Here is an 11,832-nt window from a genome sequence, read left to right on the forward strand (position 1 = left end):
GTAGTAATAGTAGTGGTACTAGCAGCAGTTGTAGTGGTACATCAGTAATAAGTGGTAGTCAATGAATCACCTGTCATAAAACAATAAAGCCTATTATAGTGTTTGACCTGTCCTTTTACTTTCTGTTTTAATTAATGTTATATTATGTGTATATTTGTGCATCAATATCAGTAAAATGTCAGGTGTGGAGCACAAACCCCTTTTCTTAATCACCAGTAGCATACAATTCAATGTTTTACTGCATGTAATCATTTAATCAAATAAGTGATGATGGATGAACATAATGAAAGAAAATGTGCTCTTATTCCTCAGGACTCGCCTCAATAAGTGTGCCAGGCAGTCTGCTGCATTCCTGCCTGAGCTGAATATGTAGCCTGGAACCTCTAGATCAAGCTGGGACATGTAAGTGTTCCCAGAAAACACATCACAAGTGCACATCTGCAAACACAAGCACACTTCGTTTTTCTTTCTTTTTAAACTCTGGGAACAGGCATTGTGAGGTCAAAGACCTGCTGAGTGTTATTGGTAACTTGCAACAAGATCCATCAGAACATTAATATTTTTACAATCTGGAGTGTTTAGCATGTAGTGAAGCACACACACTTCACTCCTGGCTCTGTGCTGAAATGGGCGTGGAGTTACTCTCAGCGCTTGAACAGACAGGGAACGGAAACAGACCAGTTGAGAATGTGAAACAGCCAGCGGAGACTGTGAGCGGCAAAATATGACAGAAACTGGACCCGGCAGAGGTGTGCGGATGATGCCTGAGGTCTGCTACTGTCCTTAACCTGAAGGTAAGCTCTGCTAACCTCCAGCTCGCACGCACGTTAGCGTGTTACGTCATTTATTTATCAAAAGCCGCGTAAAGTGGGCACGAGACTGAAACAAACTGGTTACTTTGTCACGCGTCAAATTTAGGACTGTTTACAGGTGATTTTAGTAGTGATTTCTATCATTTATCAGTAATTTAGGCGTGTTAAAATAAGTATTACAAGAAGGTGAAGGAAGCTGCGTCACTCAGACTTGTAAGTGGCTTCTATTACATTACATTCATAGTTGTGTAATACTTTTTTTTCCCCCTGTGAGTGTAAAAACACATATGAGCACATCTCCACACATGTGTTAGCTGATACCAATCAGCTCAGCACAGTATGTGGTTTGTGATAACTTTATAAATCTCTATTATCTCCACTTCTAAGTGACATTCTTCATTAAATATGTGAGAGGAATCCTCACAACTCCAACCAACCAACCAACCAACAATTTTGAAGTTGAACCCACTGTTGAGTGGTATTTCAATTGCTCATACATGCACAGGTGTTTTTTTTTCCCCCTTCAAACCAGGAAGGGGGACACAAATTGGACTTTGTACAAAGTTGCCTGGCTGAGTGTGATGAGCAGAAGTATGAGGTTAGGTGTGTGTGTGTTGTTGTGCATGCGTGCATGGGCGTGCATGCTGTGACTCACTCCTTGCACTGTTTAACCATACCTGTGGTGTTGTAGAAGGCCACTTGGCTGGGTGTAACGCAGACACAAACACCTCTTCTGTGCTTACAGCCGCACTCTAATATAGACATAATAGAAATGAGGATACAATAACTTGAGTGCTTTGATCAGTTGTTGTCCAATTGTATGCCGGTGAGTAGTGTATTTGTATCTGCATGTCTGCAGACAAAGTGTTCCATATATATATATTCTCACGTCTGTGTGTTGCTGTTTATCTTGTGAAGTTCTCTTTTTGCTCTCTGCTATTGATCTAGATACTCTATGGGCTTTGACAGCGGGCAGTAGCTGTGGATCGTAATTCCTATATCCAGCCCTTAATAATGTTTGCTGAATGTGTGCGTTCCGTTTTGTGTTTTGTGTGCAGTTTGTTTGAGTGGGTGTATAAACGCTAAAAGGCTGAGATGTGGAGCAGGCCAGGTCAAATGTGCCAGCAAGCACTGGCGTGTGCCTGTGCTGGCTTTGAGCCAATACAGGTCCGTGCATGTTAAGGCTGCAACACACAGCTGGGCTGGTCTGATAGACTCTATAGACATTTATTATGAGGACTTAATACTGACATTTTGTCCCTGCATGCTCAGTGCTAAAAAAAGCAATGCAATATAACAGTTGTAATGTGTGTTCTCACAAGATTTAAAAAGTCTCTGAACACTTATGAGCCCAGTGATGATTTTGTGCATGGATACGGCTCCTTTTTGCAAAACAATTTTTGAGCAACAATATTTCAGAGCAGAAGAGATGCTGTTCTTGTTTATTCTGTGAGCTACTTGAATACTGTGGTAAAGCAATCAAATATATACACAAGCACATGCTGCAAGACCGTGTTTACTTGAAAGCAGAAGTAACACTTCATGTCCCCTATGTGCTGTAGGTTTGTAACTCAAAAGAGGAGAAGTGGACATGACAAGATGTTGATGGTAATGTATTTTCCTGTTGGTGTATGAGTGAGGGGTAGATAGATAGAAAGAAAGCGAGAGCACAATTCTGCAAGACAATTCATCACTGCTGTAAAAAAGATGGTGTGAAAGCATCAGGAAACAGACTTACAGAACGTTGCTTATTGTATGTTGTCAGGCAGTGAGCTGCGATGTAAAGGTTGGATTTTAAAACTGTGCTGCGGGTAAGTGCTGCAAAAAAAAAGAAGAAAATGGGGTTTGAACAAAGATGTCAGTTTGCACATCAATTATGTGCCTTTCTGTTGGGATTCACTTGTTGTGTTATTTGATTCAAATGTCAGATATGAAGGAAAGTAACCAAAACCTGACCATAGAGCCACTGTATGATGGTGGTATACTATTTCCTCATAGCTATTTCCTGCTGTTTCATCCAGGAGTGTTGCAAATTTTAGTCTGGGTATGTTGGCTGGCATGTTTTTTAACTTGTTGATTGTAGTGCAGACACACATCTTTTTTTTTAAGAGTAAGGTTAAAGGAATAATTTCACATTTTAGGAAATTCTCTTATTTGATTTCTTGTTAAGAGTTCAATGAGAAGATTGATTTTACTCTCGTGTGTGTATGGTAAATATGAAGGTACAGCCAGGAGTTGTTAGCTTAACTTAAAATTCACATACTAGCACCACTAAAGTTTCACTAATTAACACGTTATGTGTGGTTTGTTTAATCCGTACAAAAACCAAAGTGTTTTTGGTTGTGGTTTAACGGAGAATTATGTGCGACTTCCTGGAGTCAGCGCTCAAAGCGTGGTATTTTTACACTTTGTTTTTCATTAAACAAATTAGGTATACCATATTCATCTGTAAGCTTTAGTTAGAAATGCTGTTCTGTGAATTTCCTGCTTCCTGTCTTTATGCTAAGCTAAGCTAACAATCTTTAGGCTGAAGCTTAACTTTTTAACGGACAGACATTAGAGTGGTATTGATCTTGTCATCTACTCTTGGCAAGAAAGGAAATTATTTATAATAATTTATAATTAATAATAAATAATGAATTTCCCATAATGTTGAATTATTCCTTTAATGAGGTCATGTTTTCACAGCCAACGTTGAATAAAGCCATCAAAGTAATATTTAAAGTAAATACTCAACCCTTAAATTCATTACCTGCAGAACTTCCCTCCAACACAAAATTAATATCCACTTTGGATAATTTTAATTTGTAGGAAAAACAGATATTTCAAATTATTGCTTTGCCTCAATGGATTTTTTCAGCTGTTCAAATAATCCTCTCTGTTTCTGTGTCTACAGTTCAAAGCTGGACCACTACATCCTCTGAAGTTCCTTACATTCATCAGCTTCTTCCTGACGTGGCAGATGTGAGACTAGAGAATCATGTTGGAGCCTCCAGAGCCCAGCCAGGAGATCAAGGACTGGCTATGCACCCTCCGCCTGTCCCAGTACACCCCATATTTCCAGCAGAGAGGCTACCATGTTCTGGAAGACTGCAAAGACCTCACAGATGAGCGCCTCCTGGAGCTCAGAGTGTTTCCAACAGGCCATCGTAGACGCATCCTCCGCAGTTTGGAAGCGCTACGTGTGACGCAGCAGAGCGGAGGAGAGGAAGATGAAGAGGGAGGGCTAGAGAACGGCAGGGGCCAGAGGAAACCCGTGCTACACCCAAGACATATTTTCCTGCCAGATAAAAAGAGGGGGACTTCATGTCAGCACCCTCAGTCAAATGAGAAGAGCGAGTATGATTTGGAGGGAAGTCAGAGTTTGCCTCCAGGAGCAGGACTGGGATCAGAATTTGAGGACATCCCAAAGAGAAATGTCCGCCCACCTCTACCAGCCCCACGTAATCCCCAGAACATCCAAAAGTCCACGTCTCAACATACCAGCGTCCCTGCCTCCATGTTCTCCTCCAGTAGCAGCAGCAGCAGTGAGTCCATCTCCATTTCTGAAATCCCCTCAGACTGGGAGGTTTCCTCAGAAGAGCCCTCGCTGTCTAGCACTGACTCTGTCCTCCACCCAACCCTTAGCGAAGACCAAGGAGGTTTTCAATGCGAGATGGTAGAAAACTCCATCTATGAGATGCATACGAGTTTTAAGGTTGCTAAAGGTCCACGGCTCACTCGCTCCTACCGGCTGAGGCACCGGCCTGTCCCTGAGATCCCAAATCAGACCATGCCACCACTGCAGGACAGGTACGACGGTGAAAGTTAAATCAATAGAAAATGTGAGAAATACGTTTATTTGCTTTCCAGCCAAGAGTTAGACAAGAAGACTGATACCTCTATGATGTCTGTACAGTAGATATGAAACTACAGCTGAGAGATGGTTAGCTTAGCTTAGCACAAAGATTGCTTGGCTTGGTCTGTAGGTAACAAAGTCCACCTACCAGCACCTCTAAAGCTCAATAATTAACATGTTATCTCCTTTGTTTAATCCATACAAGTGCTATTGTGTTTAAACAGCAATTTGCTGATTTACACGGAGCTATGAGGCAAACTACTTCTTGGCCAGTCTCCAGGAAGTTACTGGTTCTGGCCAAAAAAACAGACTGGCACATAACCCCTAGTAAAACCTCGAAAACAAGGCAGGTTTTGTTAGTTACAGACTCAGTCAAGCTAGCTGTTTCCCCCTGCGTCCACTCTTTGTGCTAAGCTAAGCTAATTGTCTTCTAGTTGTAGCTTGATATTTACCATAGAGACATTAGAGTGGCATCAATCTTCTCATCTAACTCTCAGCAAGAAAGCGAATACGCATATTTCCCAAAATTTCTAACCATTCCTTCGAAAGGAATAGGATTTTGTTACCTTTGGACAGAGCTAGCTGCTAGCGAGAGTAGTATGTTCTAATCTAACTTTTTAAGTTTAAGCATAAAGTGTGACTTATAGGCTAGATTTGAACGCTGCAGTGTATGAATGAACAGGAAAACAAGACTTTCTCTCTTTGCTTTCAAATTTACAGTGATAGAGAACTCGTGGCCTTTCATTTCATATTCAACTTCGCATCCCACATACAGTAACAACCCTCATACTATATAGTTTTGAACTTATGAACTGTGAAACTAACTTTCAGAGTTCCACATCTCTATTCTGAAGGCCTTTATGTTTACATGGTGCTACCTACTGTAGTTTTCCCACGTGCTGCATTGGTGGTTCTAATCCATTGATTTTTCATCCTCCTCAGGAGCGCAACACCAGCGCAAACAACCAGCCCTGAACACCTAACCGGCTTCGAAGGTCCCACCGGTGCAAACGGCATACAGAAAGGTACACACAGTCTTTCAGCTGCATCCGCTTCATCTCTGCCATGAATATTTCATTTGGCAGTAGAGTCAGCGGTGCCTGTTGTTTGCCCGGATGAAAGTAGGGAGAGGAGATGATGGTATTGTGTGGGTGGGGCGGGGGGTGTCGTGGGAAATGGCATCGCCCCCGATTCGAGCGTACATCTCACAGGGAATATGCTCTCTCACATCTTGTCCCTCAGCGAGACCCTAGTGTGTATTCCTGTCGCTGGCCTTTTTAGAAGTTTTTTAGAAGTTGTTTAACTTTGCTAACAACACACAGGCTTGTAGTACAACCAGTACAAATATGTTTTGAATTTTTATCTTCTTCCCTGCCTGTATTTATTGGACGCAGTCGACCCTTGCGTCCCATTTGACAAGACAGTACGTGAGCTGCTTTCAGTGCTGAGGTAGACGTGTTCTCCTAGGAATACATGGCGCTTGTCTGTGACGACAGTGTGCATGAATTTGTGTTGAAGCATCTGTGAACATGTCAGTCTTGTTGGAACCATCTGACCACATTGTGGCGTTCCCTCTCATTGTCATCAACAGTCAGTGTATCAACAGATTTCTACACTTGAACTCCCCTCACGTTCCTTTTTTGGCTTCCCCTTCCTTCCTTGTTCCGTGTACCTTTACTGAAGCAGTCTCTTGGCAGGCCTTGTTTTTCCAACTTTCTCTCTGTATGGAACAAGACAAGGACTAGAGAGAAGAAGGGAGGAAGGCTAGACAGTGAAGTGGGTTGGGAGGAAGGAAGAGGACATGGATGCAAAACAGGCTGAGAGACGGACAAAGAGAGGGAGCCAAGATGGTCCCAGAGCAGGGAACAGGGAGCTTGACTAGCAAGCTAAATCTCCCTTCACAGCAAGGTCTAGCAAGGAATTATTTGACATATCATTTTACCCGAGCATATTTGAAGAGTTTGTTCCGAGATAAGATCCAAAACTTAAAAAATGTGCAGTGTAGTTTCACAGAATGACTTTCATCCAGTTGAAACTTGTTATTGGAGGCTGGCTTGGAGGCTTGAAAGCCTTCTTTTGCAGGCTTTTAAGGCAAAGAAGCAAACTGAAACACACCAAAATTAATTTGAATTTTTGATCACCTGTACATCAGAATAGTGTAGGATTTTATTGACACTCAAGTATTTTAGTATTTCAGCTTCTTTAATGCAAGAATTTGCAGCTTTTCTCTCTTTTATATCAGTGCAAAAACTTTTGGGTTTTGGACTGTTGGTCAGACAAAACAAACAATATGAAAACGTGAAGTGAAGTAAAAAAAAAATCATTTCATAGATTAAACGATTAGTAATGTTTTCACAGTCGATTAATCAAGCAGTTATTTATTTTATTTTGAGTCTAACATTTGCTTATCAGCAGTCAACACAAAGTACAGCTGAGGCTGATGGAGATTTTACTTTAAAGTACTTTTTATATTAGTATTTGCTCAAATTTTGAAATGTATACAAACGTATTGGCTGTGTGGGGATGTTGTCTTGTACAAAAAAATAAATTTGAAGTCAAGGTCACCTTAAAGAGACTTTCTAGAGCTTATAACAATATCTCACAGTCTTCATCAGATGATGGCTCAGTTGGCATATTTTCATGTATTATTCTTGAGCAATTCACTGGTGAATTCAGGAAACTAGTGACTAAAATGCTAAATTGTTTGGTGACTAATTTGAATTCACATGGTGGCTGTTTTCTTTCCTTCCTCTATGCTCAGTGTCGGAGTGACACAGACAAGCAATAATAAACAAACTGACCTGTAACTCCCTGACTTAAAAGAGGGGAGGCTTCATTCAGAACAAAATCAATCTCCTCACTAACCCCGAGCTGATGGCTTCCAAGACTGCGACTTGAGAGAGTCTGGTCAGGAGCAGATAAAGAAAGCAGCTTGGTCGACAAAAGCAGAATCTGGAGACCCGGCCAGCGAGGGAACAATAAAAGGAATCAGACAGGAATTGAGTACAGTAGCGTCCAGCGGCCCTCGAAGAGAATCGCGAGTGGCCTGAAGGTCGGCTGATAGATGATGATTGATGGTTGCTATCTGCCCACCAAGCCTGTCCGTAGAGAGGTCTGCTGTGTTGGAGTGGATTCTATCATGAAGTAAACTGACCCCTTCATAAAGCTTACCAAGCTCAGTACACGCCCTTTGCTCCCCTCTGTAATGGTCTGTATTGTGTGGATGTGTGAGTTGGAGCCTGTAAAGCTTTAAAAAGGAGTACATTCACGTCTGTATGGGCACTAGTGTGTGTGTGTGTGTGTGTGTCTATGTCTTTGTGTGCATATTTGACTGTCCATCCTTTTATGTCTGTGTTTGTCTCAAGGCATCTTTATGTGTCTGAGGGTGTTTCGATCTTTGGACGCCACTTTCTAAGTGCGTTTCTGTTTCTCGTCAGTGTCTATGTGTGTGTGTCTAGCCCGTGGCGGCGTCTTCTGGCCCTCACAATCCTCAGGAGAGGGTGGTGTCATTTTTCACAGTGACAGGCAGTGGCCCACGCGGGGTGGCCTCGGGTCTCCAGACTAATAGTGTCTGGCCAGCATCTCTCCTCTCTTCTTCTTCCTTGCTTCCACCGACCACAGACCGCGGCCCCTGTAAGAGCAAAGACAGAGAAATGGCCTTGGCAGAGACTCAGGCTGTTTGAGACAGACTGCGGAGGATCATACTCCCAGTTGGGCAGGGGAAGAGGCAGAGGCAGAGAGATAGGCATGCTAAAACAAAATTTAATTGGTTTACTGCTCGCTTGGATCAAGGGTTGGCACATTTATTCAGATCAATGAGTTGGTTTAATCAAAGAGCACTATAACATCTGAGTGATTTAAAGTTTAACTGGAACAATCCTGTTAAGCTCTTTACTTTCATTCACCACGTTTAGGGCCTTCACACTGTATTTTGCAACTTTCAATGCCGTGACAAAACCACTATTGTGTTGTCTCTGTGTCCTTTTAGCTCCACTTCAAAGAACCTTGACACCTATTGCTCCCTATGGAGAAACGTTCCTGTACAACAGACCAGAAAGTGTTCCGGTAAGACAGCATATACACTCCCGCTAGTGGACAGTGAGTAGCAGCTTACCAAAGAGGAACAGACATTTCTCAGATCTTTAACACTATCACCGGTGTTGCAGCCACAGTCAGTACACCAAACTTCCCTCTCTGTGTTAATGTTGTCACCATGGACACATAGCAGAGTGGAAAATGTGCTTGTTTCAGTTTGCCCCCTGAGGTTAATAGAAATGTCACCTAGCCACTAAAGTTAACATAGCTTAGTGCACCGACAAGATAACAATGTCTGACTGAAATATGGACATGTTCTTTTCTTCTGATGCTAATCTCTTCTGTGTTCTATAGGACCAAGGCGGTAAAGAAGTGTTACAGAAGGGTTTTAAAGACAAGATAAAACAGAAAAAACAGAGGTAAAGTATGCTGATATAATACCGCTGTCCCACACTCTCGAGGTATAAATAGAAATTCAGACATTCAGAAAGTGAACTACTGAGCACGACAATGTTTGTGTTGTTAAGTCTCAGTGTAACATGTGGGAAGCTGATAAGATTGTATCACGGTATAGTAGAGCACATGGTTAAGTGAATGCAATCCTGAAAGCAGAAAAGTACTGGTTGCAGCCACCACTCCAGGCACAGAATGATTTTAATCTGCTTTAATGCATCTTTGCAAGTCAGTGTGATGTTTTAAAATTGACCAGTATTGAATATTCCACTGCAAGTGTGTGGCCACATCTTAAAAATATAGATGCATCACAGAATAGATGCAGTTTTTGAGAGAGAAGTAGAAATAATTTTTTCCTGTCTCAGATATATACAGCAGTTGACCTTCTTAAAGGAAGTTCTCAACATTTACTTCTTCAGTTTATTGATGAGAACTTGACAAGAAGAAAAATATCACACCCATGTCTGTATGCTAATTATGGAGCTAAAGAGCCATGAGGTGATTAGCTCATTAATATTAAGACAGGAAGCAGGGGGAAACAGCTAGCCTGGCTCTCTCCAAAGTTAAAGCTAACTAATGAACATGTTATATCTTGTTTGTTTAATCTGTCCACCTACAAAAATGTAAAAATGACAAGTTGTTGTTGTTGTCTTTAGGCTAAGCTAGGTTAACAGCATGCTGGCTTTAGCTCCATAATTAGCTTACAGACATGAGAGGAGTATCTTCTCATCTAACTCTCGAAAGTGCCACTCCTTCAAGGCCACAAATAAGAATCTAAATTGTGCAATCAATAATGACAGTTGTACTGTATTTTGCATGTTTTTTTTTTTTTTTTTTTAATAAAAGGCCAGTTAATCTGAACACTTCATTCATTGTCTTAGCTGCTACATGCTCTACTATGTTCACCAGCTAGCTGCTAACTGTGCCTTTTAGCTGTTTCATACCGAGTTTCATGTTGTTATTCTGTGTGGATTCATCACTACGAGTGACGCCTCTCACATAACAAATTCTCACAACATACATTTTTATTGTAAAAATATCGATTATAGTTGCTTTAAATTCATAAATTGTACATTAATAGATAGATATATTGTCACCTAACACATAATATCATCTGTGCCCATATAGAAGAAAGATTCTCAAACAGAGAGATTCAAAGGAAAAAGAGTCTCCTCCTGCTCCAACTATCCCAGACTCCTACAAAGATGAATACTCAACAGTAGTTGAGTGTGCCAGCATTTTGCCGCAAGCAAGTTTTGACCAAGGTTTTGCGGTAACCCCCAATGCTCTTGCTGTTGGCGCAGCGGCCTCTGGCTCCGTCTCTCAGGGAGGCTCCTTGATCATGGTGGAGTGTGACCTCTACTCAGAGCCTGCAGACGCTCTGAGGGGAGCGAACGTAAATGCACTGCCCGATATTTCCCCTTATGCATGCTTCTATGGAGCCCCAAAACACAAGGTGCTCAAAGTGGGTTGGCTGGACAAGCTGTCGCCTCAAGGGTAAGTTACAGTACTTCTCCAGCTGATAAATGCAATTAGAGGCACTAGATTGCATTTTGGATTCAGTTCAGATGATAAGACATTAGAAATTCTTTATGTGATGTAATGATACATGGATCTGCATGAAATCCTCTGCAGTAGAGCTCTTGGCAGCCAGTTTTACTGCGGCTCTGCATTGCATTGGCATTGCTGGTTATACATATTCATTTCCTGTTAAGGTTAGTGTTTGTTCTCACTCAGTGTTATCTTTGTTTTAATCAACCTTTCACCTCAAGATGACAAAATATGCCACAAACCACAGCCTGACTAATGGCAAAACTGCTCGCCAGCCACACTGCAACGAGCCACTGTTTCCTGTTTACCGGCAGACCCTTTTGATTTTGATTGTGACACTCTTGTGCTGCGCCACATGTTCTATATCTTTGATGATTATTTAAAACTGATAAATGGTATTGGATACAGAAGCCTGAAGCAGATCTATTCATAATGCATAGCACAATCTAACAGGAAAGGAAAGGAAGATAGCCTCGCAGTATTGAGATGCACAATAAATCGACTTCCACTTAGTTTGGCTTTTCCTGGTAAAACTACAGCACATTTTCTCTCCACCGTCTCTCGGTGCTGCGTGTTTTACTGTTGCTCAAAGGCAGAACTATCAATCATTTACTTCCTTTTTATATTCTCCTTCAACACCTGATTTGCATAGGTTTGGCAAGCTGCCCCTGGGCTGTTGAATATTCAAACTGAAAGTGGCCATTTGTTTTGATTATGCTAATTGACAGCTGTTGATACAACTCTTGACATTAATGAATCAATGGCACTCTTGATGAAATATGAGTACCTGTTCAGAGCATATTTAGTTACTGGCTTACTATCTTGGCAGTTTTGGATTTTCTTTTCTTTTACCGTGGCTTATTTCACTCAATAACTTGCTTAGTTTGGTCGAGTGAGCCAGATGGATTGAATTTGGAAGTGCAAAAAAAAAAAAAAAAACACATTTTCACCTCACCCTTTCACCTTTCTTTGCAGAAAATGTGTTTTTCAAAGGAGGTGGGTGAGATTTGACGGCAAGAGTCTGGCTTACTACAACAATGACAAGGTAAGTGTGACATATACACACACACACACGAACGGCCGCTAAAGCCTAAAAACCTAACACGTGCACATGTTCACACCCCCCCCCCCCCCTAGCTGACA

General features: G+C 41.6%; 1 protein-coding gene across 2 annotated transcripts in view; it reads left to right on the forward strand.

Annotated features, from left to right (window-relative positions):
* The first annotated feature begins 360 nt into the window (after nucleotides 1-360).
* arap2 (ArfGAP with RhoGAP domain, ankyrin repeat and PH domain 2) overlaps nucleotides 361-11,832 on the forward strand; it is a 138,755-nt gene continuing 127,283 nt past the window's right edge. Inside the window, exons 1-8 of one of the 2 annotated variants that reach the window (XM_067579056.1) lie at nucleotides 361-794; nucleotides 2,375-2,420; nucleotides 3,709-4,604; nucleotides 5,593-5,675; nucleotides 8,639-8,715; nucleotides 9,040-9,104; nucleotides 10,267-10,635; nucleotides 11,665-11,734. In XM_067579056.1, coding sequence (XP_067435157.1) covers nucleotides 3,793-4,604; nucleotides 5,593-5,675; nucleotides 8,639-8,715; nucleotides 9,040-9,104; nucleotides 10,267-10,635; nucleotides 11,665-11,734 — 1,476 coding nt within the window. In that variant the 5' untranslated portion in view covers nucleotides 361-794; nucleotides 2,375-2,420; nucleotides 3,709-3,792. The remainder of the gene's footprint in view (nucleotides 795-2,374; nucleotides 2,421-3,708; nucleotides 4,605-5,592; nucleotides 5,676-8,638; nucleotides 8,716-9,039; nucleotides 9,105-10,266; nucleotides 10,636-11,664; nucleotides 11,735-11,832) is intronic. The other variant, XM_067579055.1, reaches the window with a different exon arrangement.

The sequence above is a fragment of the Thunnus thynnus genome, chromosome 22 (assembly GCF_963924715.1).
Source record: "Thunnus thynnus chromosome 22, fThuThy2.1, whole genome shotgun sequence".
Classification (NCBI taxonomy): Eukaryota; Metazoa; Chordata; class Actinopteri; order Scombriformes; family Scombridae; genus Thunnus; species Thunnus thynnus.